Source organism: Haliaeetus leucocephalus, unplaced genomic scaffold (genome assembly GCF_000737465.1).
Source record: "Haliaeetus leucocephalus isolate CR32 unplaced genomic scaffold, Haliaeetus_leucocephalus-4.0 Scaffold495, whole genome shotgun sequence".
NCBI classification, from domain to species: Eukaryota; Metazoa; Chordata; class Aves; order Accipitriformes; family Accipitridae; genus Haliaeetus; species Haliaeetus leucocephalus.
In genome coordinates, this window is record NW_010972931.1 from 2,985,411 (window position 1) to 3,011,165 (window position 25,755).

The window sequence follows — 25,755 nt, forward strand, 5'->3', positions numbered from 1 at the left end:
TAAACCCAGATGTCCTTCATCACCATTCCTCCCATGGCTGAGAAACAGTGTATGGGGAATGTTACCATTAATAATTCTAGACAGCTTAGCAAAGTATATTACCAGGGTAAGGAGCTAATACTCCTTAAATCTTGCTGCTAGGGCACCCCATTGTTGATTCCAGAAAATATATGACAAAAATATTTCATTGACCTCCTTGCCTGAAGACCTACCCAGACAAACTTATGATCTGTGACAACACCCTTTCCTGTAAGTTTTAATCCATCCTCTTCTAAAGTGTGCATGCACATTCAGACACAGACATGGCCTGAGAAATGCTTCTGATTCCTGTAATAGCCTGTAGCTAGTGTCACACTGACCACAACTCCCTGCAGGTGACCCCAGCCTTGGGCTTCTGGCCAGGCAGGCTTCGCCAGCTCTGCAGATTCTGGGAATGTCTAGTTGGGCCACCCAGAGCTCCTTGCTCTATTCTGGCAACCCCTCCCCATCTTTTAAAACTGTAGTTAGTTTGTAATAACATTCTTGTCTGGTTGTCCACTGATCTAGAGTCAGCACGTGCTAATTCCTAGTTAATGATCCGTGGCATTTTAACTTGGCTTTTGCTTTTCCAAAGTTAGCCAGCTAGTGAGCAGGGGACATGCTCTGCATGCCAGGCAAACACCTAACTAGGAAGGCAGATTGTTTACTCAGTGCAAGTTTCCTTTTGATTGCCATCGCTAGCCTGTGAGTGGTCTCCAGCTCATGTAGTTTGCCTGTTTCAGTTCTTCTCTTTGCTCAAAGCAGAAAGAATTTAATTTTCTTGCAATTACCATGAGGTGAGAACATCTCTTCAATTGGTGCTGAGGGGATAGACAGGCATAAACATCCAGAACATGAAAAAGCTAAATGTCTGGTCACTGAAATGAAATAATAGGTCTTGACATGCAGAATACCCACAAATGGCCTGTTTCCACCACCCTTGCTCACACCACACAGTAATTTGTTTATTTTGGTTTATTCACTGTTCTCCTAAAAAGGAGTGTCTTGCTCTTTGCATGTTTTAAAAATGCAGTGATAAAAATAGACAACTACAGTAACTCCCCTAGCCAATAATGTGTCTTGCAGCTGAGAGGCAGCTAAAAACATGTTTAAGATCTTGCTGATCTCCCTCTTTTGTACCTCTAGCCTTCTGCAGTAAAAAGGGGCAAACTGGCCTTATTGATGCTTGGAGAGGGGAAAACTACTTTTATTTCCTATCAGAAGTGGTCCCCAAAGCCATGCATCAGGACAAACCACCTTTTTAGCAGCCCACTCCATCTTATGAAGCCTTCCAATCCCAATCATGCACATGTAATGGGAAAAGGGTATTTTAACTATGGAGGTGCTAGCCATTTTGACTGCATATAGAGGGTGAAACCCAAATTCTTTGGTTCCACTCAGTGCAAAAGCACTAGGGCATCCCAACAAAATGGCTGTGGTAGCGGATGCATTGGCACACTCTGCTCCAGGATCAGTTTTCAAACTGCTTTGAGAAGTAGCCAGGTGTGATGTTTCAGGCAGTTCTGAGTGGGATCTTGATTAAGCCAACACAGTCGTCAATGGTAGCACCCTCCTCTTCTGCAGTAAATTGCAGCTTAGGCTGAGGATGGCTGCAGCTGAATGTGACTTCAGGCCAACAAAGCACTTATGTGAAATTCTGGTAAGTTCAGACACAACAGAACAAGATTGATGAAACGAGGTCCTGTCTCAGGGTGAGATATTCTTGTGACAAGTGGATGTATCTGTATCAAGCTGTGAGCTCCATTTCCAGATTGCAACCTAGACTGAGACTGTCCTTTTATAACCTGACTTCCATTTTGGGTTAGAAGAGCTGATTTGTATGAGACACTAACCACAGGTACAGCCTTGTCCTGGGCAGCAAAGCAATCCCAAGGCATCATTTTAACTTCCTTTTAACTTTAGCTCTGTCACCCAACTTCCACTGCTCAAGCAAATCCTGCTAAGGACAAGTGTGGCAAGTCTGAGACCAGCTGCAAGATGAACTTTCTCTGGTGCTGAGTGGGTGTGTTTAAGGCTTTGCTTTTTGCTGGTAACAAACACGTGAGGAGTACAGACTCATCAACAGTGGCAGTTTTCACACTAAAAAGGATACACAGATCCCGAACTGAGGAGCTGAGAAACATCTGGTTTAACATCTCCTGTGGAGACTATCCCACAGACAAACACATTCATGGCTAAACAGAACTGACAGAAGCTTTTCTAAAGCAGTCATGTATTCCTAAGCGTGCTTCTACTTTTTCATTATGAGGAATTTTCCATTCAATAATACATTTTATTTGCATTTTGCGAACAAAATACTTCTTAGTGGTTACAGTCCACTTTTTTCTATCAAAATAAAAACTATAGAAAGAATGTATTTTCTGACCTGCTAGCTTTTAAAACCTGACAGTTCTCCAGGATTTCAAAGTCAATAAGCTAAAAATCTCAGGGAAAAAAAGAGCCTTACATATAAAATATTTCAATTGGTCTGTAGTGCCAAATAGAAGTGATTAATGCTTACCACACTTAAGGAGTCATTAAAATGATTTCTTGTCTGGATGGAGAGCGGCTTACGTGTGCCTACCTTTATTGTTCTAACATCTGCCCATCCCTGCAATTCCTGCTCACACAAATAAACCTTTTCAGTTTTCTATTCAAGAGCCTGCAGTAAATGGCACTTATTTGCTGGAGTGCTTGGATCTTTTCTGAGCGGTTTTGTTTGTGGGTTTGGAGATTGTTCTTCTTGTTGTTCCTAACTATTTCCTTCTTCAGGAGGGTGTTACTGAAAGGAGCGAGCTCCCATTATTGGAAGCTGTTCAGATAAATCGGCTTCTTTGCCCATTTTCCCACTACAATGGAGTGGTATTCTTACCCACTTCAGTGGCTTGCTGTGGTGTATCTTTCAAGACCCATGGTCCCTGCGTCACAGCCGTAGGGATCCGCATCTCACAGCTGCAGACTCTGGGTCTCAGCAAAACAGCACCAGGCAGTGCAGCAAAGGGCTTGAAAACTCCGGCAGCCCTGTCTGCAGGTCGCTGCTGGGGACTCTGGGCTCCATGGGGCAAATGCCCCGAGAGTCTGGGGCTGACATCCCAAATGAAAGTCCTGGGAGCTCAGGGATGTCCTTCTGCCCTGCAGTCGTGGATTTTGGAATCTCAGGATCTTTCTGCACAACAGGTAATAAAACCTAACACTGCAGTAGCTGCTTCTTTGTGGTCAGTACGATGATTCACATAACACTGAAACACTGAGAATAAAAGTCAGTCTCTTTTTTTTTGGCAGGTGACATGCTATACCTTAAACAGCAAGTGCCAGCTGAAAGTAAAAAGCAACACGTGCTATTGCTGTGACCTGTACAACTGTGAGAAGTAAGTACCTGTGTGCAGTCAATAGCCTCTGAGAAATCCTTGGCTGTTTGTCCCTCCTCTTAAATGTTGGGGGGGAACGGGAGGTGCCCTTAGGCCGGGAGAAGCAACACAAGGGACTTGCATGCTGAGCGATCCAGTTCCTCCACAACTGAAGTCCTGATGCCAGCAGAGAAGAGGTCAGGGGTTGCATATTAGTGTTGGCATTATTCCAGTTTCTTTTTCTTTAAATATGGCCAGAAGCTCTTTGCTGTGTGATCAAAATCGACCACAGTCATAGCTCTTGTCAAGATTTACTGTTGATGTTGTAGTGCAATTTTCCCATTAGATTTAATGAATCCTTTTTTTTTCTACCAAGCTGGGGGAAACTGAATGAATAGGAACATAGGTGTCCATGAGCAGAGATCATGTTGTAGGCATATGCAGAGCTCTTTTGTTACCAACAGCCTCTGTAGGCATGGAATTTTGCTAAATTGTCATAGGATAGATACAGAGAGTCTTGTGAGTGTTTTCTGAAGCTGTCCATTTGACTTCATCATTACCAAAGCATGAGATGTCAGAAGATAAGAAAGGAAATGTCTGGATATGCTTACAAAGATCAGCCAAAGGTTAGCACAGGGTTGCCATGCATTAATTTAACAGGAGTTAAAAAGGTGATTAGGAAAACTACATCACAGTAAAGTCCAAGGGTTTATAATGTGGAAGACAGATGAACTAGCACAACTGACTGGCCACCTGGCACACAAAGATTTCAGCTGCAAGCAGCATCATGTCTTGCTGCATACAAGAAATGGGGGAGAATTTCCCAGAGCAGATCTTCTACCTGACTCACCCTCTGCGCACCTCAGTATCATCTTATCATGCACAATCATGCAACCTCTGCAACCCTCTACAGTTCACCCACAGTCAGCCTTCTTTCTTTCCCTCTATGTATTTCTCATCTTTCTTCCTTCTTATGTCTCCTGTTTTATTTTGGTTTTGCCTCCTTTTCACATGCTAGCAGCCCTGAATAACCTCAGTCCTCTGTAAACCTTGGCTAGCGTGCTGCCAGACATGAACATTTTAGGTGTAGGGGAATGAGGCTGGCACAATGAGGCTTCTACACAAGGCTTCTGCTCTTGCCCAGATCCTGACTCAACTAGAGATGCAAAATGAAATCTGGGACTAGAGGGAAGTCCTCTATGCATGCATATTTCTCATGCACACAAGAGACACAAAGTGAGTGCCATTGTCAGCAATCCACAGTGCACAGCAAGATTTTATGGCACTGGCATGGACAAATCTGGAGTAAAGAAGCAGTCTTGCTGCTCTACAGACTTGGCAATTCCAGTTCGTAGGACAGCTACAGAGAAGTAGAACGAGACACAATCTCACAAAGTGACCTTGTGTCAGTCATGCAACAGACCGGTACACAGGCAGGATTGCGACTCAGATTTCCTCAGACTCACGGCAGCTGAAGCTAGAGGTTTATTTAGTTGAGCAATGTCTGGGCTCATGATAGGGCTTAAGTGAACTCAACGGTAGTGGATCTGCAGTGCCAGAACCATGCCCCACAACAAATAATTGGACATTTCCAGGAATTGCCGTGCTCGGCTTGGTTCTTCCCAGAAATGTTGTGAGTTTCTCCATGCTGATACCTTCCTCTGCAGAGCTTTCCCTAACCACCATCCCCACTTACTGCCCCATGGAGGAACAGAAGAGTGAGCACAAACTTCTCACTTCTGGTTTCCACCATAAGCTGATGGCAATTTCCTAACAGTACAAAACCAGACTTGGCATTTAAAACATCTTTCCAACTCAAATAGCTGTTCTAGGAGCTCGTTAGTGGGCTAGCATTAAGGCAGGTACTGGAAAGAACCACAGGAAACTGTGGTTTCAAATTTTGCAGTAGGATATTTCTGACTTTCAGCAAGACAATGAGGATTGACTGCACAACATGCCTGATTTACAATAACCAGTGCAATGTAGGAATAGAAACAAACAAAGATTTCTGGATAGTACATTCCATAGTGTAAAGGCACAACTTTATACTGTACTGTTAATTTGGAACCGCATCTGTTAATTTGGAACCACAGACACCATAAACAAATGTAGCCAGCTGGCAAAATCTCCCTTCCTGTGGTTGAATTAATGCTTAAGCAACTTGCCTTTCCCAGTGTTAAAGATGCTAGAAGATTTCCAGGTGAACTGGCAAAACAAGCAGTGTGAAGCATACTTTAGCTGGTAGCTAAATGACAAGGGCAGCATCCATATGCCAGGACTATGCCTGTGTTCAGAGACCCTCAGAAAAAAAAAAGAAAAGAGTCCCTGCTGGTGCACAACAGCAATCAGCCAAACTAGGGTTGGTATTCGTTGGACTACGTGTCTAATGCTGGCATTAACAGAGCCAATATTTGTCTAGAGTAGAGCTTTCTCCAGTTCATCTGAGCACTCTTTGGTGGGAGCATGGATGAAGTCCTTTGCCAAAGAGGAAAGTAAGCAGGAGGGATTCAGATCCTCTGGTGCTCTGTATTATATGCAAAACCATTCCCACAGCAGTGACGTTGTCTGCATTCCCTTTCAGTTCAGAGCAGTCTGCCAGCTACTATGAATTTCTCGGCGTGAGCGGCTGTCAGGACGTGGTTCACCTCTATAGGCTGCTGTGGTCCTCCACAGTCCTCAACATCATCGGGTTGTTTCTGGGGATTATTACGGCAGCCATTCTTGGGGCATTTAAAGATATGGTAAGGCTCAGTCTTTTGCCTTCTGTGAGGACTTCTGTGCTTGTTGGTGTTATCAAGCAGGTTAAAACCAAGGAAGCGTAAGTGTACAAAGGAGACACTTTAAACATGTTGCCTGTGTGATCTGGGAGTCTGGAGTCATATCTTTAGGCTAAGCTGTTGCCAGCTGCTCACAGCTAAGTAGGTCAAGCCTGGTCAAATACATGATTGGAAGGGAAAAAACAGGCGTCTGTGTGAACAGATGCTGGCAATTCACTTAGTGGCTCTTTTTTTCCCTCTAATTCAGCACTGAACATGTGGGCCAGCACAGAGTTTGAGGATGTGAGTTTGTAGCTAACATGTAAAACTCAAGTCCTAGGTGTGACTATTTAACCTTATGTAGATCTTTTCCCAAGAATGGGGATTAACTCAAGTTTTTATTTAAATGGTTGTAGTCAGGTCACATTAACCTCCTCTTGTTTCACTAAGGAATGCTATCCTCTAACTGCTCCCTGTGCCACAGCACCATGTGCTGCTGTGCACCACTGCATTCAGAAGAGGCCGTGTGCTAGGAGGGATTCTGTAATACAGTGCCTCATCTGCCTACATTTTCTGACATGTTAAAAGGGTGAAGTTGCTGTTCCTGGGATTATCACTGTCAGTGGTCATGTTTGCTAAAGCACTGCCTAAAGACCAAGTGGCTTATGATTTACTAGGCACTCAGAAGAGTAGATGGTCCCAGCCCAAAGAGCTTCCAAACTAAACGGGCAGAGGCATGGGGATGGGGGTGAAGTACAGGAGCCAAAGGGAGGTGTGATAGCAGCACAGGTCATCTTAGATCCATGAAGTTTCTGGTGACTGTTCCAGAGGAGAAAACTAAATAGAAAGACAGGGGAAAGGAAAGAAGAGAGGGATGGAGCAGGGAAAAGAAACCAAGAGAGACGGGTGAGGTGTGCGCTGGGGAGGGGGCAGACTAGAGAGAAGGGGCTGCTCAGAGCTGGCAGCCAGTGAGCCAAGGACCCAGTGAGACTGGAGGCCATCCAGGCCCTGCTCTGACCCCCCAGCATCCCTTAGCAAGCAAGTCTAGGCTATCTACAACATGTGTCGGGTGCTTAAAACCATGTGACAGAGCAGAACCACATGAATTATTTGAAATTCACCTTTGTTAAGTGTTGCAAAATGTTTGCTGGAAATATTCCTCTCTCTAGCTTAAGGCAAACAAGCACACTGAGCCTTCGCATGTAAGAAATGTGCAGCTGCGCTGTCCTTTATGTGAGGGGACTCTTGCAAGGACTTGATAACAAATTGCAGCCAGCCAGTGAAGAGTTGCAGCTGCTTGATGGGAAGGAGTGGAAGCAGCTTTCCCAGCTTAATTCATCCCCTCCCTGTGAGAGGAGGAATGGCAGAAGGGGAACAGAAACGATGACAGTGGGAAACGAGGGGAAGAGCTACATGAGGAGAGGAAGGCAGGAATCATCTACAGTAAGTCCTTGGTAGAACACTACAGCTTTCCAGCGCTGCTAATATTTTCCCCTGCCTAGCAGATGGCTGCGAGTGCCTCCACGAAGGGCACCTGTGGGAGCTGCTAGTGCTCCCCTGAGGTGGGGAAGGGTGCAGGGAGCCAGCCTGAGTCCACCTAATCGTCTTACACAAACCAAAGCTTACGTGGGATTTGGGCTGATGCTTCATAGCAGGATGAGCTCCCACACCTCTGTGCTGTGCGGCGGTCGTCACTGCACTGCTTGCGAGGGAAACCAAGGCTAGGAGACATTCCTGGGAGAGCTGGGGTAACCATAGCCTGGCACGTTCCCTTGCTGGGGTGCAGAGCCTGGGTCAAGGATAAAGCCATGCAAGGAAATCGCAGCAGCAGTAGATGTGCAGCTTCCCCTCAGCTTGGCTAGAGCAAGTCTGTCAGGGCTCCAGCTACAAACCTGATCTGAGTAAGCTGTTTAATGTCTCTTCTGCAGCGGGAGCAGAAACAAAACCCTCGCCAGCTTAAGGGAAAGATGAGTTGGTGTCAGTTACCTCAGCACAGGAGCCATGCTATGCTTGTGAAAGTGTTACTAAAGCAGCAATCTAAAATGCAATGATTGCTCCTTGCTCCTGCCTGTGCTTTTTCAGGGTCCTTCTGAGTGACACAGCGGAGCTGGTTTGCTAATCTGCTGCTTGCTTTTGTTATGAAAGGAGTAACTCTTGGGGGAAGACGAAGGCCAAGAAAACATCAAGCAGAAGAGGGAGAGAAGGGGGCATGGGACTGAAATAAGAAAAAAATCCCCTTCAAAACGTGCAGGAGAACAATTTTCTTTCTTTCAGGATGTCACCTTTCCGCTGAAATGTTCACTGGCATTTTGCAGGGAGAGCTGCAAAGCCCGCTGAAGGGCCTCAGGGCATTGCTCCGAGGTTGGCTTCCAGAAAACACAGAGCCAGGCTGACTAGTGAAACAAAAAAACATCGTGTTTATCTCTGGGGAACGCTGGCAGCCAAAACATGTTACAAAGGGGAGAGTTTGCAAAACAGTGCCGTTGCCTCTAAACCCATCACATTTCCTGGACAGAAAAAGAAAAAAAAGTGTTGTTGTGGTTGTTGCGGGTTTTCTTTCTTGTGACAAATTCCCTGCAGACCCTGGCATGCTCCCCGCGGTTTTGCTGCCTGCCAGAGGGCTGTGCTGGCTCAGTGGGAAACATTTCATCCTCTCCTGACCCCCAAGGTGTCAACTCTCAGTGGCTCCCGTGTCACCCATCGGGCCGTCCTCTGTGATCTGTTGGGTGCTGGGGGAGCTGCAGTGGTTACGACGTACCCTCCTTTTCAGATCTACAGTGTGCTGGGATAGAGGATGGCGGCTAGGCAGCTACCTTAAAGTCACCTTTAACAAAAAGCAGATTAAGATATAATGTCAACAGAAGTATGTACTTGGAGTATCCAAAATGGTAAAACACTGTGATTATTTCTTACAGAAGACAGAGATGAAAAAATGCATGGAAAACTTCACTTGCTGGTTCTAAGAGTTAATCTAGAAACTGCCTTCCCTGCCCCGGTATTCATCTGATGACTTGTAGATGTTTTCCTGACACACCTTGCCAAGGAATCTGCCTGCCCTGAGTTTAGGGTTGCATTAATCAGATCTACTGATGGTCCTGGGGGGGTTGCTGGCTTTTTTTTGTTCAATTAGTCTCCTGCTTGGAGTCCTCAAGGGAATCTGAACAGATTAAGTATCATTCCCTTATCCCCTCTCTTCTTCTCTCACCCTGCTCTAAGAAGGAAAACAAAATGAACCCCTAATTACTGAGCTACTTGCTATGTGTTCCTGTCTTAGCACTCGTGCACCTAAGGGTGCAGTCTGACGTTAAAAGTAGTTGTGGCTCAGAAATAAACACTTTGGCAGCAGCTTGCATGGCCGGGTGGGGGGCGGCCAGAGAGCCCCCCCAGCATTACCTGGCTTCCCCACAGCTCCCTGGCGGTTCACAGCTCCTTATCTCTTTGACTTGGGTGGTGGTTCAGTTTAAAATGTCTCCTTCTATTTTGTGTGACGAATTTAACATAGTGTCATCTCTGGAATAGTTGATAAAAGCATTTAACCAGCTTCAGTTCCTGCAAATCATTGCTGGCTCCAGGCTGAGACCGGATAGCTTGATAACAAGGTGCTCTGATGAGTGGATTTGGGGTGGGTGACTCCCCAAAACTGTCTTCTAGGGCTGTCGTGATGTTCATCCTTAGCAATCGGAGAGTGTTGCTGCTGCAGACGGAGAGAATGTAAGAGGACCGAGAGAGGTTCCTGGGAGAAGGACAGCAGCACCCGAAGGGACCCACACCAGAGAGTTGGTGACAGACGCAGAACAGGCATCTGTGCTTCACACTGGGCAAAAAAAAGCGTTTCTTGCCGCCTTTACGTCCATAGCCAGGAGGATCTGATTGCGGCAGGGCCTCCCTCCTCCCAGGACGGGCACTGCTGCTCTGGGCATGGGCCAAGCCCCGGCTGCGGTCGGCCACGTCGCTGGCCCCAAACCTTTGGTCTGAGGCAAGCCCATTAGCTGCTTCTTGAAAGGCAGCGTCTCTCCATTTCTCCCCACCGTATCCACCCAGCCGGGCGGGTAGGAAGGAGGTGTTTTGAGGAGGGTACCTTGAAGATAAGAGACTTGCCTTCTGCCATGAAATAGGCTCTCTGCTTTTGACACTGGCCTTTCTCTGCGCCAGCTCCTGGGGTGCTAAGTGTCTTCAGAGAGCTAAGGCATAGATTGTCAGGTAACCTCATGTGGTATGTCAGTGACCTAGATGATGTTTTTCTTTTACAAACACAATTAATGTACCTCTTTCTCAATCACAGAGAGATCTCACACTATCTCCAGAGGATGCAGTGATTTATGTCTCTCACTGATAAAACTGAAAGGAAATGCCAAAAAAACCCCCAACCCATCCTGGCTGCTGCTTTCAGCATTTGTTTGGCAACCACCATATTTTATTATTTCAGTAAAAAGAAAATTCCATGCTCTCATGTAGAGGAATCTGCTAACAAAAACAAAGGAGAGAAAAGAAACCACTGGATTTGTCTCACTTTGCAAAAGAGAGGGACATGAAAATCTTTCACAGAGCTCTACTGTCCTTCACAAATGGATATATAGCACAGGGTTTTAGGGTTTAACACAAGCCCCCTTTCACATTTAGCTTTTGCTCTTTTTTTTTTCCTCCCCCAGTTGTATTAGCTGGTTTAATATGAGCTGTTACTTCTTCCTGCAAAGCTCCTCTCACATTGCAGTTAAGGGACATGCCGATAAAGCCATGGGATACGATGAAGGATTTTCTGCGGTAGGAATGAGATATGCACGTGGGGGGTGGTATTGGACAGCCAGCAGCAAACTCCATTTCACAAGCGAGAGGGAGCTGTGAAAGAAGAGCAAATGGTCTGGAAAGGGAGACCTTTGTAGATCTGTGTATGAAAGCAGAGAGAAGAGAATGAGGGCATCAGGTAGTTTCTGTTGGAAAGAGTCTGCAGCAGATTGTGAAGGACTGGGTGTTTGGTGCTGGAGTGAATAAGAAGAGGCGGTCAGAGCTACATGCTGTGCTCTTGAGGGTGTCTCGGGTCTGGAGTCCTGCCAGTGCTTCTGTAACTGGTGCTAGGGAAGCACCAGCCGTCTTTTTCCAGGGGAAGAAGATTAAAATAGCTGTGTATTTCTGGTCAGAAAATTCACTCCAGATACACCCTCCTCTCATTCTGTCTGCTCCTTGTTTTCTTGTAGTACTGGTATTGTGCTGGAAAATAGCAAGTTGTTAAATTGCCTAGCTGCTTGTGTTAGGACCAGTTTCTGCTCCAGCCCCTTCTGCACCGTGCTGATAAATTGTTGTCTTCTGTGCTCAACAGGTACCTCTGTCCCAAATTGCTTTCAGTGCTGCACCTCCTCCTCAGATCCTGTACAATCCTGCCCAGCAGATCCTGACATATGCTAGCTTCTGTCCTTCTGCAGCAACTATTTCTACGTATCCATCCTACCCGTTGCCTCTTCAGGTACAGTACAAAACGGCACCCTTCTTACTTCATCAGAAAAGCATAAGCTGCTACTGAGTACAAACTCTGCAGTGGTAGATCTTGGCTCCTGGGTGTTTGAAACGAGGCAAGGAAGTTGGATCCCAACTCTGGGATGACTTAGTCTGGGCCGAGTGCTCAAGTCTGTTCTCAGATCTCAGCTTTTCTCTGGTTGTCCTTTGGACCCTGTCTGCTGACCAGGAATCCCAGTGTGGGATTAGAACCACGCTGCAGCAGTCATGAAGGTGAACACAGCCCCCATGTTGGGCAAGATAAAGCAGCAACAGAGGCACTGAGGAAGCCAAAGGAAGCATCTGATACACACAGGATTTGGCAGAAAAGTTTACACACCTTAGCGCACCTTACTCTTAATATGGAGATAAGTAGACTAGGACTCATCAGACGGAAAGGAGACAAGAAAGGGGAGGAAATGTCTGTGAAATAGGGAGTGTTTTTACACACCAGAGAAGATTCAAATGCCACAGAATGTTGTGGAAGAGTATAAATGAAGGGTTAGGAACATCGGCTGCTGTTAAATACAGGGATTCAGGTGTCACTTGCAGCCCAGCAAGTCCCCACATGGCTGCCTGCCACAAGAACCAACAGGGCCTCATCAGAAGATGGAGCCCTTTTTCTTTTAGCTTCCTATAATCATCTGCTACAGGCCACCGCTGGGAGACAGGTACAGAAAGCTGCCAGAGGTGCAGCTTTCTCCCCTTGCGGGAGGGGATGCAACATGAACGGAGTCAACACTGCTTCGCTTCTTTCAGAAAGATGAGGTGCAAGTCAGGCTCCAAACCTGTGCCGCGTCCAGCCAGAGCTGGCCTGGAAAATGCAGGGAGTGGTGCTGCGGATGGTGTTTGCTTTTTTTTTTCTGCCCCCAAGTGAGGTGAAGAATGTCGGGTGAGCTGGTAAATAGCTGAATGTACTGGGACCCTGAAGCAATTGTAGGAGTTTAGTTTTTTTAAAGCACAGTAAGACTGTTTTGTTCTGTCCAATGGCTTCTTATACTTTGGCTGTGTAGTGCTAGACCAATGGGTACCACAAGTTTTGCAATACTTGTTAATTGAAAACACTGCATGTTTAGCATGAAGTAGCTGTGGACCAGCTCCCCACAGCCTCCTGCGCTACATCTGCTCAGGGCCAAGAAGCTACCAGGCACAAGTACTGGGACATGATGATCATCCACACCAGTGAATTGTTAGCATGCTCCTGGTATGGATTTGGCCCAGACCACCTAACAGTCTCCCAGCAATGCTCAGGAAGGGGTCAGAAGCCGGCAAGGGCAGTTCCCGGTAGGTAGTGTGCATACAGACAGTCACGCTGGTTCGGTGGTAGGAGTTCAGCTGTAGGGATGTGATATGTGCTGTGCCAGTTGGCTTCACAGCCAGAGAACAGTCCTTGGCACGTCTTATTTATTAACATAAATGGGGCCAGGCACTTTTGGAGACCATGGGTTGAGAGGAAAAAAAGAACATCTCTTTTTGTTTGCTTTTAGCTGAAAAGCTGTGCTGTTCTGCAGAGTTCAGTTAGCACGTAGCCAAGAGTAGAGAGAGACGGGGATAAAAACAGATGAAAGAAAGCAGTTAAGCTGAAAAGATGCATGTAAGTACTCATGAGGATCAATTGTAACTGTTCAGTCCTGTGTCTGCTGAGAAACAGAAATATATCATATCTACCCCAAATTCTTAACTGCATTCCAAAACAGAGTACTTTTCCTAGATTTCTGCTTTTTCTAAGAAGTGTGTTCATTTGTCTTCTCTCCCTTTCATAACATCCAGAGGCAGACACCACCAGCTGTCCCCAAGCCAGGAGAGGTTAGCAAGAAGCACTGGGCTCCAAAAGGGAAAGTGCTTAATCCTTTTCCGGGGGGGGGGGAAGAGGCAAGCCACCTTTCTGCATGTATGAGCTCACTATGTTGTAGTTTGGAGAGAAGTAATTTCTGCATCAGTATATGAGTTAAAAAATCATAATAACCTTACTCAAAGCTACAAATGGTGAACATTAGAAGCAGGCCAAATTAGGAACAGCCAGAAGCTTAACCGTTATCCGCTTCCATTACTTGAGAGCTGGGGGCTGAATCCATGGGGCTGGAGGTCTTCATGACCCAAGTGCTCCAAGCAGTGCCCAGCTGCTGGATTCAGGCCTTCATAAGCCCTGCTCAACTGGTCCTAGTCCTTAAGGCAACTACGGGCCCTGGGGCTGGGATTCATCTGGCTAAATGCAGGGGCTGTCGGCACGTAGGGATCTAGGGCTGCCTGATCATGAGATCAGGTAGCCACATGGCCCCTGCTGCCGCTCCGGGAGGGTCCAGGTCCTGTAGTCCCTGTGTCACATCTGTGCGGATGTCTGCGATATCCCATGGCATCCCAAAAGGGCTGGATGCTTACATGTGGGCAACTGAATTGAGCTCTAGCTGTCCATAGTGTAGGAGAGCCTGCCTGAGCTGGTCTACCCTTTAAAATCCAGAGCGAGCCACACGTGGATAATCTCAGGCTAAAGATGTATGATGTGAGTGCTACGAATGCACCCCAAAGGCCTTTCCACTGACGAGGGGTGGGATTCAGTTGCTACATGTCACTATGTTGTGCGCGTAGATATCTACGTTCTCAAGCCTTCAACTGAGACACCAAAATCCGAGGCTGAACCCTGTGTCCTAGGGGTGCAGTTCAGTTGCCTAAAGATACAGCTGGTTGATGTGGGCCAAGGTCTACACGAGAGTCACACACACTTCTGGAGCAGCTGGCAGAGGGTGCCCTTGGGCATCTCAAAAGGCATAACGTTTTTGCTTCCACATAGACCAAGATCCACATAAAGGCCCCGAGACACACTTCTCAGCGTCCCCTTTGGCTCACCGAAGGTTTGGCTAAACACTGTCCCTAAGCCCCTGCATTTCACGTCGTCCTGTACCTGCCCCCAGCTGGGGCAGGGTCACACGTGCCGGTTCCATACAACAAAAGGAGCAAAACCTTCAGCTAAGAGTTAGGGAAGAAAAAAAGTGACTCGATGCCACCTAATGAAGTAAAGCAGTTAGCAATCAATTACCAACTAATAACTCTAGTTTGAACCCTCACCTTAACCAGAGGAAATCCACAGCAGTAGTTCCTCCTCCTGGGAACATATCCCACCTTGGCTTAGTCTGGCATGCAACACGCCTAGCCTAAGCGCTGCCCCCACTTGCCTGGACCGGAGCTCCGTTAGCTCAAAGACTGTGAACCCACGTTCAGCTGTGGCTCCCACCACTGAGCACATTCATTCCTAATCTTCTGCTGAATCCAGTCTCTCACTGAATAACTGCTTGCTGGAGGGGCAAACAGTCTTTAAGAAAACCACAACCTGAGCTGGGGGGTAAACGCTCCTCAGTTCACCTCATGCTTCCTTGTCCACAAGCAGATGTCATCCAAATGCAAACAAGAAAGGGTGGTAACAGGAATGCATTTTTGACAAGGATGTAACCAGCATTTCTTTTGTTTACTGTGGCGTGTGCTAACAAAATTGCTCATCCCTTACTGGTACAGTTCAGTCACAACTAGTCTGGGGAACAGGCCCGCCAACTGGTCAGGTAAATGATTAGCTGTGCAGGGACTGGTGGTGATGACAGCAGTAAAGGTTGTGCCAGTCATTCCTGCCAGAGGAGAACGCGTTACAGAAGCAATTCCAGGCAGACAGATGGAAACAGTGGCTGCAGTTTGAGGGGGGAGGGAAGCAACAACTCCAAAATAAATAAAAAACCTCCTCAAACCACCCAAAAGCACAGTAACTACGTTTGGAGCTGAGCTAGCTAGCAGGTCTGTCGGTGTACCTGCACTGCCTCCTGCAGAGTTAAAGGGCATCACCGACCTTCCTGCCAGGACGTCCCCATTCTGTGTCACCCTGTTGTACAAAGGCAGGACAACGTTCTCCTCGCCACGGGGGTCTGACCCACAGCAGCGGCCCCTGCTCACCCGGAGCCCCACGGAGAAGCCAGGCCCCGTAGGCAGGGGTCTGCCAGCCCTGGGCAGCTCTGAGATGCCACTGTCCAAGTGCCAGCCCTGGTACTGGTCTTCTAGATGGTCACTATATAAATTTTTTTAGCAGCAGGGAGCAGCACTTACTTGCCCGGATTTTTCATTTGCCTTGAAAAAGATTCATGATTACTACTTTTTGTTTTGTTTTTTTTTTTAAATTCAGGCACTTTAGGCCTGAACCTGCGGGGAGCTGAGCACAACTCTTCTGGTGAAGCCCATGGACTGGCATATGAGGGGAGGAGTGAAATCCCGACCCTCTTGAAATCAATGACAAAACTTGGTTTAAAGCAGTGGTAGGATTTTATCCAGAACATTAGTCCCTACATGTATTCTTTTGTTTTAACAAACTCTGCTTGTTCCTGAACATGGGCTGCTTCCTAAGCTCTATCTATTTTTCGTGCCTCTTTCAGCCAAGGCCCCTTTATAGCTGAGACAGCCAAAGTGAAAGACCTACAGGGAGACACATGCCTACCTATAAAATTTTCTCTTAGGAGGAGTCTGCATTTAGCACAGGAATAAGACCTTGAATTTATGCAAGTATTATAAATGAGATTAATTATACCTGGGATAATTTAAATTTCACAGTGATGCCTGGAAGCAAGCAGCTACACTTAACCTAATCAGCCAGTCAGGTGCAGTGCGTCACCCAGGAAGCGAGAGCATCTTTTCCTGCAGAAATTCCTGTTCTGCTCCATTGCCTAGCTGTAAGCGCAATGTCTGTTAGAAGTGACTTGGGTTACAGATGGAATCTGTCTTGTTTCACTAGACGCCATCATTGCTATACTTAGGCAGGTGCTTTAAAACTAAAGTGAGTGTTGTGCTGCAATGCATGGGAAATTTAATCATGGGACTTTTATATAACACTTAACGCAGGGCTGCAAATCGGGTTGTAATCCTTTACTGAAGAAGGTATTTTTCTTTGTCTCTATACAGCCTGCCAGCAATTTTCCAGGAACATCATCTACTGACATTTCTTTATCAGAAGAAACTCAGCCTCCATCTCAGTCCAGCTCCAGCTATGGTCTTCCCCCCAATGCTCCAGCCGTCTATACACCGACTTACTTCTTGCCTGGAGAAAAGCCTCCACCATATGCACCATAGAAGAAAGAATTGATTTTAGGGAGCTGGTAGGCTTTTATTTTGTTTTTTAAGAAACCTCTGGAAACTGTGCTGTGCAGGCACTAGACTTCCCAAAGAACCCACCGCAGGGTGCGTTACGGCCACTCTGCTTTTACTCGCATCTCACTGTGAGCAGAGCAGAACCCTGGAAATGGAAGGGCAGGCACGTCACTGGGGGGTGACCAGTCACCACCCAGTTTGCCTGCAGTCAAATGCAGTGTTGCTTTCTGGCTACCATAAGCATGAGATGTTTCCTTCTCAGTACACTGCAGAATGAATTTTCTTCAAGAGGAGAAATGAAGAAAACACTCCGGATACGTGTTCTGCTTTCATAAATCAGTGTAGAGGGGTTCTAGTCTGTGTTGTCTGAGTGGGTAGTTGGGAGCTCTCCGGGTCAATATTCTGGGTAGGAAGAGAGCAGGTGTTTGTTTGCTTGTAGCATTTATTTAATAACCCTTTTTGGTGAAAGTGTTGTACCAATAAAAGTGTGGCGATTATTTTACAATAAAATTGACTGTGTATATTTATACTGTACCTAAGGCTGTGTGTATTTGTAAGGACAGGAAAACAAAAGAACAGAGGAATAGTTCCCTCTTTCAAGTTTCCAACAGAAAGGTTAATTTTCTTGGGACTATTTTATCAGAACTTTGTGCCAGTCTAGTCTGCAAAGTAAAATGTCATGTCAGTGTGCTAAAGGTGCAATTTCCAGCCAGGTATTTTAAGCTGCACTTTAGTGTTCCAATTAATTCCTTTCTAGTCAAAAGAGGACCGCAACCAAAACCATTCTGTGTTAAACTCCAGTTATTTAAACTGATCAAGACCTGATCCAGGCATTTTACAATGACTGAAAGAGAATGGATGAAGAGTCAGAATTCCTTCATATTGTTTTAAAATTTTCTCCTATTGTATAGAGACAAAAATACGTTGACAAGGCTAAGCAGCAATACCTGTTGCAGTGCCACTGAGAGGAACAAAGTCTTGTCCCCGTTGTGTGCACCCTGCGCCCTCGCTGTGCATCACATTAGCTGGGATCCATCCATCTTAGCACACGGCTGCCGTATTTCGGAGCAGGAGCGGCTACACCAGCATAAAAACCCATCAGACCACAGCATCCCTTCACTGCATTTTGCTCCTGCAGGAAGGGCAGTGGTGCTGCTTGCTCTATAGATCTTACGGTCCAGACAGCCGTGAAGCTATAGAAATTTCCTGAAAGGCCAAAGAGCAAAGCAGAGAAAGGAAGGTATTTCTCATTAACTTTTTAAGCAGCTGCTTCATATTATGAAAATATTAAAAAAAACCCTAAATAAACAAAACCAGCGTACTTGACAGTTTCCTTTGAAAGGAAGTGACACCATCAGACCAGTTGAAAATAGAACAAAGAATGATCATCCTTTTACATAATACTTTCCACCTTTCAAGAAATTTCTGTCAATTCATGTGTTGTACCTCTATGTATAAAAAGCAGATTCAGTACTAATACACATAAGATCAGAGGTTAATTTATATGGACTGTAAAAGCCATATTTTGTTCAATTAAGAAGGTTTTTCTGAGATGCAAAGTTTTAGGCCAGTGCTGTTAACATCAGTGACAAGGTGCCTTAAGTGAGGTGAGCATATGAACCTGGTTGAGAGAAACAGAAATTGGAGAGGAGACCATTACTGTTCTTTTAAAAATTTAACGCATCCAGAATGCTTAGTTCTTGTGCAAATGCATGCTGTGAAGAGCACAATCGCCCTGATCACGACATAAGTGGGACTACACATTTACTTCTTTTTACTTGCTATGAATACTACCAGGGGACCCACCTGCGTTCCTTTTGGGGTTTCAAAGCCCAGAACAGACTTGCTGCCTTTTGAGTTGAGCACCTGGACTGCTAACAGAGCAAAAACAAAATCAATGTTTCTCTTGGGTTGAAGCACAGTGACTGAGGAGGAGCGGAGGAATGCTTATCACTTCTTTCCTCTTTTCAGTGGTATATAGAAGCAGCTTCCTCTTCCTCTAGCGTGGTACTGCTGTAGGGTATTAAAAACAATCCAGCTTGACACAAAAGAACCCCCCTTTTCTGTCATTCTCCAGACTTACAAATTCTGGCTTTCTCTTCTAAACCACACTTTGGGTCAGGGTGCATCGTGGTCTATGCAAAATATCTTCACATACATGCACACATATGCAAAGTCCTGGAGAAATTTTTGCTCTGAATTAGATTGGTTTAGAAAATGGAATTAAAATCTTATACACGTAATATTAAGTCTGAAACTGGAGAGTACCATACTGTACCATAGGATTCACATTTCCAGGATCCAAAATAATTCTGGCCTCATAAAGAGCACCACTTACATTAACACAAAGGTCAGACATGTTTGTGATTCATTTATGCCACATGGTAGTTTTTTGGGATCTACCACAGAAATTATACAAAAATGTCAGACATATAAGACTATTTTGCTAACATGCTTCCTTTGAAAAGAACAAAGTAAAACAGGGTTTGCTTCATCTACTTGGTTTAAAAAATAGGTGTCTTCCAAGTTTGTACTGTTTTCATTAGAGCTACTCCAAGTTGAAAAGATGTGAGATGTGTTTTGGTAAAGGACTAAAATATCCATGAAAAACACACAGAAATATAAACCACTGACTGCAGTGTGGAAGTGCCATTAACCACAGTATCTTCAGGATTCCCGGCTCTCACTGGAGATGCTAACCTGATGTTTCTTGGGTTCTCCATCACACAAGTTGATCCAGAGTCATCAACTCTAACAGAAAGCACTCTCGGGAATAACATGGTTTCCCTTGCTCAATAAAAAAAGCAAAACCATAGAACTACTTCTGGGTTCTACCCAGGCACACTCTGCCAGTAAGGTATTCCTGTTGAGCAACTATCCTTTCAAACTTGCATCTGGTCACACCTGAGTGTAAGAGTCTTTTGACAGGTCCTTCTGTAAGTGTAAATGAGTACGTTGGTTGAAAGTGATAAAGCTCTGGTCTTTTCTGCCCTACTGCATTACTGCCGACTGATTTGGTCACGATACGGAGCTACGATGTCATGCTATCTAATGGCTAGTAGAGTAACTTCCATTTCTCTGCTAAATAAAGCAGGGATCCTTACCAGGAAATATGTTTGGGATAGTCTTCCCCCTCTTCCATCCTCTCCTCTGGGACCATTATATCTCCACAGTTTGGTGACAGATGTTGTCACACAGGTGGATTATTAGGCTAATCTGTCATCTCTGTATTTGATTAGGCAAAACATGGTGTAGAATGACCAGGAACAACTTATAAAAGACCTTGTAGAATTAGACCTTTTCCACATTAACTCTTGGAAGCATGGGGTAACTTTAGCCACCCAGTATTCAGATTTGCACCACAGCATATACCTATCTTTGCCAGTTCATTAATCTGACGCAAGACAAGGACCAAATAAACCAAGATTTAAGTGACTCAAAGCAGGCTAGGCAAAGCCCACCCCAACTTCACAAGGACAGCTTAAAAGTTGAATGCATTTTATGGCTCTACAACCTCTCCTGAGTAAACCCCCACGCATATTCTCACCACACTGCAATTTGGCCTGGCTAAATCTCACGGTCTCAAGCCGCTCTGCTCCCACTAAGCTCGCAGTGAATGAGCCAACGTAAAAATTAAGCAGCAAAAAGATATCATCGCCAGATAATATTCCCCAATTCTTGACACCTCATCATTTGCTTCAGCAGTTATTGACACGAAAGCCATATGGCTTTCAACTTATTGAGTCTTTTCTTCTAATTGTTTCCTGCTGACCCAACTTTGTTTTCTGTTTTCTGTTGACCGAGTTTTTCTAAAGGTCACAACTGAGTCTTCTATCTGTGGTACCAGAAAGAGAAACTCTAGCAGTAAGAATAGCAGCAACCATTTGCTCTCCAGTCCAGAAGATACGTAATACTGACATAAGCACGTAAACCCCCCCACCTCCAAACAAAAAACCCAACCCAACCAACCAAAAAAAACCCCACTAGTGTAATCTCCACATCGGGCATAGCCTGAGTCATTATCTCCAAATAACAGAATACAGAATAATCTCAGTACAGGTAAATTAAAAACTTGTATGTAAATATTTTATTCTCTCATATTTTGCAAATCAGAAAGCAGTGTTTGGTAATAAAAAATAATACAGAATTATTATTTTTTCTTCCAGTCCATGCTCATATATTACCAGGTTTTCCACATTACAGATAAAACTGTCTCTTACAGTCTGAAGATAACATTCACTTCTGGTATATTCTGTACTTCTGGCTTATTTAATATTAGTCTTCTGAACTATTTACAAATATATTACAACCTTTAAACCTCAAAGCAAAGGAGTATTTCAATAATCAATCTGACATAAGGATCAGTAGCTCCTACGTAACTTCAGTGTTTAAGAGAAACTATACACGCAGTGCGGTAGGTCTGAATAATTTATATCTTTAAAAAAAAAAAGAAAAGCATTGAAAGTTTTGGAGTATAAAACTTTTGCATTGCAGTGGTACCTACTGACCCGCCTCGACTGGAGGACAGGAATGTGAGGTGATGTCACTGTGCTTGTAGAGAGCCTCGTCTAAGTCCAGTGCCTTGCTGCTCAGCTTGACGGTCATGCAGCCGTGGTAGGACGCGGTGACCGGAGTGGAAGTGACAGGAACGTCTGTGTGAAAGGGGAGACAAACATCTCTGATGGCTCGTTTTGAATAAATACCTGCCCTACCTATGCTCAGATGGCTATCACGTCAATGAATTCAAGCTCTCCTCTTCACTCTGGGATTTCTACCTCCCCCCCGCGCCTCTCACCAGAAGGCAAGAGCACGATTCCAGACGCGGGGAAAACGCCATCTGCTCTCGTGCCCCAAAGCCCTTCTCCCAGGCTGAACCCTTCCTCAGCTGCTCTGTGTCTCTGCAAAGCCTCCAGTCCTGATAAAACTATGTGCTGCACAGCAGCAAGGCTTCACTCCAGTTGCACACTGTGTTCACGCTGCTTTCCGTCTCAATGCTTTCCCCATCTCCATCTTTGGACCCTCTACTTTGTCGTTAATGGAGTTGTTATACCTTCCTCTAAAGCTTTCCCTCTCTCCTTTCAAAATATCTGCCACAAGATTATAGGAAGAACTTCACGACAGGAAGGCTCCTCCTATATGCAGCCTCTACCACTTGCCAGACTCATCTTTACTGTGATTATGCTATCTATCAGCACAAGAAGGTTGCTGGCATTTATCAGAAAGGTGTGGGAATGCATCAGTTGAGCTGGTAACGCTAATGCAACTGATTTTTTCTATGGAGATCCACTGGTGACATCATTTTAATCAGTTTACCAGAGGCAGAAAACAAATAGCAAGGAAGAAGACACTGAGTACCACCCAACAGACTAGAGGAAATTAATCAACCTTATTACTAACTTCTGTAACATCATATACACACTGAACTTAAACGAACAAAAAAACCCCAGACGGTAACATAGTAACATGAAAATTTACCTGAACTGTGTCCTCTACCCTTCCCCAAAGGTTATTAGTTTATTTACAACCCAAAGCCAACCCAATCAGGCTGGTTGTGCAATGGAAAGCAATGAACGTCTCAAAGATTATTTAACTTCACAGTAATGCAGGTAGCTAAGTAAACCCCTTATCTTTACACTGAAGCAAGGACAACTTGAACAATAGGTTGTCCTGTTGACCTGAGATTATATGCAATTTAAAGGGTTCTGCCTGGAGACACGTGAGGCCAAATTTGAAGCTGATGTGATCAAACACAGTTCAGACTCTAGGACTGAGTGACAGAAAGAACATTTGTGTGGGATCTGTAAGCCACAAAGAGATACTATAAATTTTTCAGCTTCCTGGCTGAAAAGTACCATTGCTTGCTAGTTGCTTAATCTAATCACTTTAGCTATTTCCTACTCCTCCCCATTTACCAGATTTTATCTGTGAAGTCTGCTTAAGAGAAGGGGGCATCTGTATTGTAGCACTTCACATAAATGTAAACTAAATTTTGACCCAGAAGATGATGAAGTGTTGGCTTAATGGCTTTAAAACTCGTCTAAGGAGTCATGCAGATCGCTGTTACATGTGCCACAGGGCTGACTGAAAGACAGTGTGGGCTTTCAGATGGATTTGTAAGATACTACCAAAAATAATTAAAAAAAAAAATTTTCTTTGTGTTATAATTGCAAATCAGGTCAAATATTTAATTTTATGTTATGACTAGAAATGGATCTGTCTGAAGTGTGGTCCTGTAAAGACTCAGAAGACTTGTTTAAATGCTCCTTCACCTGGTGGTATACACATTGCCTGGAAAAACACCTATGCTTCATACAAATTACATAATTTCGGATTTACCAGAACTGAAAATACCATAGAAATGGTAGCAAATGCCTATATGTTCCCTCTTCTCTCTTGAAACTCTAAATAATATTTCTTCCACATCTGCAATACTAGCTGTACTTAGGGTGGGACATAGTACATATTTTGACACAGAATTCTTTCTTTATTTGTGGCAAATGGAATAAAGACATTAAGTGTGACCACTATACTTTGTTTTTTCCACAGGGTATGGAAGCAGGGAAAAACCAAAAACGACGTAATGTTTTCAAAATTTGAATGAGCCAAACTCACTTAGATCTGACCATTTGGTATAGTTATTTAACCCAGAGTGATGAATCCAACCAAAGTGCTGAAATGTTTATTCGTTTGGCAAATGACAAGGTTTCTCGATGCAAGTGCTGGGTACTTCTCAATGGCAAAAGCAGACCCCAGGCAGAAATTCCCATTGCTGAGCTGAACAGATCAAAGGGGGAAAGTAGCTAAACCTACAGAAGCCAGCTGGGTCTAAACAGCCATAGCTATGATATCTCACACTTAGTTCTGGCTAATTAAAAACTGTGCTTCACCCAGCACGGTTAGTCCAAGTGAACCATAGAGAACTCAGGACAGTGACAGAATGGGATTGTTTTCTGAGCTGTGAAAGTCTCTGCTGTGTGTTTGAGAGCTACTTGCAAGAAAGTAGGTGACCTCTCTTGCTTGTGCAATGGCCAGCTCAGCCAATTCAATCTGACACTGGAAAATGCCACATTTGGGGATTCAGCCTTGTTCCTGCCAATGTGTGAACGTCCCAGGGTGTGTGGCCTCCCCCTTTTAGGTGTGACTGGGAGCCATTTACATCATCGGCATAAATACTCCGTAAACTCTTTTTCCTGGTGGGAACAATCACGCCATGTGTCCCAGCACACAGGGCACTGCTTCAGCCCCTACCAAGAGGCCAACATTGCTGCCTCTCCCTTGCTTGGGCAAGCAAGGGCAAGATTTTGCTTAGCTGCTGGCAACAAATTAGGATGTACTTCTGTGCATCAGAGACATAAGTGTTTCCTTAACTGCATTACTCAGCGGTAGGGACTGATAAACCAGTTGAGCCAGAACAAGAAACAAATCCCCAAACTTGTCCAAAATTCATGATTCAGATGAAAGTTTGATCTTCCAGGTTCGGAACAGAGGAGCAAACTGACCTCCCACAAGAAGCCCTGTTGTTGCTGAAAAGCCAGCAAAACTATAACCGGCGGTAGCCCCTTGGCTGTGCCCTACATACCCTCTGCTGGGAAGAAATCTGTTAATTCTGTAGTGCTGTGATCAGTTCAAAGAGAACATCAGCCAGGGAGAATCACCACACTGGGCTTCCCAACCTTCAGTCAAAACAATGTGAGGCCCTGGTATTCCCCTCAAGGAGTGCTCACACACGTTCATTACGTTAATGAAGCACTACAGGAGCCTGTGGTCCAGCTCCTATGGATTTTACAAGGTTTAAGATAATGACCCTGCTTACAGCTATCCTTCAGATAAATCATTCCTATTGCTGACCAAGCAAAACCTCCTCTTTCTATTTTTGCTTCCAGCTGTCCTCAGAAGGACACAATCATTCAAGAAAAAAAAAAATAATTGTCAAGCGCACCCTGACATCTGTTAAGATCATGTGCCTGCATGGCAGACAAAGCCCGCTCAAGCAGAAACAGAGAAGGAGGCTCCCAGCTCAAATGAACAGAGACAGATTTCCCAACTGCCAGCTCAGCAAGGTGAGTTGGGAGTCTGTAGTCCATGCTGCAAAACTGGATGCTCACCTGGCAGTCCTCCCACGTACGTCTTCACCGATGACTGCAAAGAGCTCTCCAAGATGGACAGACTGTCCTCTAACTCAGAGATGCTTAGTTCACTCTCTCCTGCTATGCCATCTACCCTCAGGGATAAGTGATCTTTCTTGAGGAGGATGTCCACAGAGTGTTCCTTCCTATCGCAGAGATTTATTGCCAGTCTGGACACAACTGTGTTCTCCAAGGCCACAATGATAAACTGGATAGCAGGGGAAAGAAGAAAAGAGGCAGTAGAGCAGATATATATCTAGCCACGCTTAACCAAGACCAGGATGACCCCACTGTGGCCTTGTTTACAAAGATTTTGCAGAGCCACCAGAGAATTAGTCTAAGTTACTATGGTTGGTTGTGTTCTGAGCTCATTTACATAGATGAAAAATCAATGAACCAGTGGAACTAATTGTCAGTCATAACCACTGTCTTCTTGGAGAGAATTCTTAGTGGGTCTTACAGAGGTTGTTATATTGCACTGGAACCAAATAGACTAGAGCTGATGTGCTATAAATGAAAAGTTGGCTCATGGGTTTTAGTGAAATAATTCCTGATTTACACTCATGTAATGCCAGAATCTAGCCCTTTACTATGAATACCATTAAATCAGGAGCTTCTGCCCTCCATCATAACTGGCCTTTCACAGCACCTGGAGCGACACGTAAAGCCTGTCTCTTGACTACTTTGGGACTCTTACTGATGAGCTCCAGAGAATGGAAATTGTTTGCTTATGGCATTAACCAGCTTCTGTGCCAGAAAAACATAACAAAATATGCCTGTATTCAAGAGATCAGTTCCATCTTTTACCTAGACCACATTTGCAAAAAGATCCCTAGTAGCATCTGACATGTACCCTTAAGAGGCAGAACTTCAGTGTCAGCCAAGCACCTCAGTCTCAGACTGTGT

General features: G+C 45.0%; 2 protein-coding genes across 2 annotated transcripts in view; one reads left to right on the forward strand and one right to left on the reverse strand.

Annotated features, from left to right (window-relative positions):
* The window catches only part of TMEM255B (transmembrane protein 255B), a 71,645-nt gene extending 54,554 nt beyond the window's left edge, over positions 1–17,091 (forward strand). Inside the window, exons 6-9 of the mRNA XM_010575796.1 lie at positions 3,301–3,386; positions 5,947–6,106; positions 11,436–11,579; positions 16,538–17,091. Coding sequence (XP_010574098.1) covers positions 3,301–3,386; positions 5,947–6,106; positions 11,436–11,579; positions 16,538–16,705 — 558 coding nt within the window. The 3' untranslated portion in view covers positions 16,706–17,091. The remainder of the gene's footprint in view (positions 1–3,300; positions 3,387–5,946; positions 6,107–11,435; positions 11,580–16,537) is intronic.
* A 3,698-nt stretch (positions 17,092–20,789) lies between these two features.
* The window catches only part of GAS6 (growth arrest-specific 6), a 41,300-nt gene continuing 36,334 nt past the window's right edge, over positions 20,790–25,755 (reverse strand). The window contains exons 14-15 of the mRNA XM_010575797.1: positions 24,829–25,057; positions 20,790–21,375 (exon numbers count right to left, since the gene is read on the reverse strand). Of these exons, the coding sequence (XP_010574099.1) occupies positions 21,224–21,375; positions 24,829–25,057 (381 nt within the window). The 3' untranslated portion in view covers positions 20,790–21,223. The remainder of the gene's footprint in view (positions 21,376–24,828; positions 25,058–25,755) is intronic.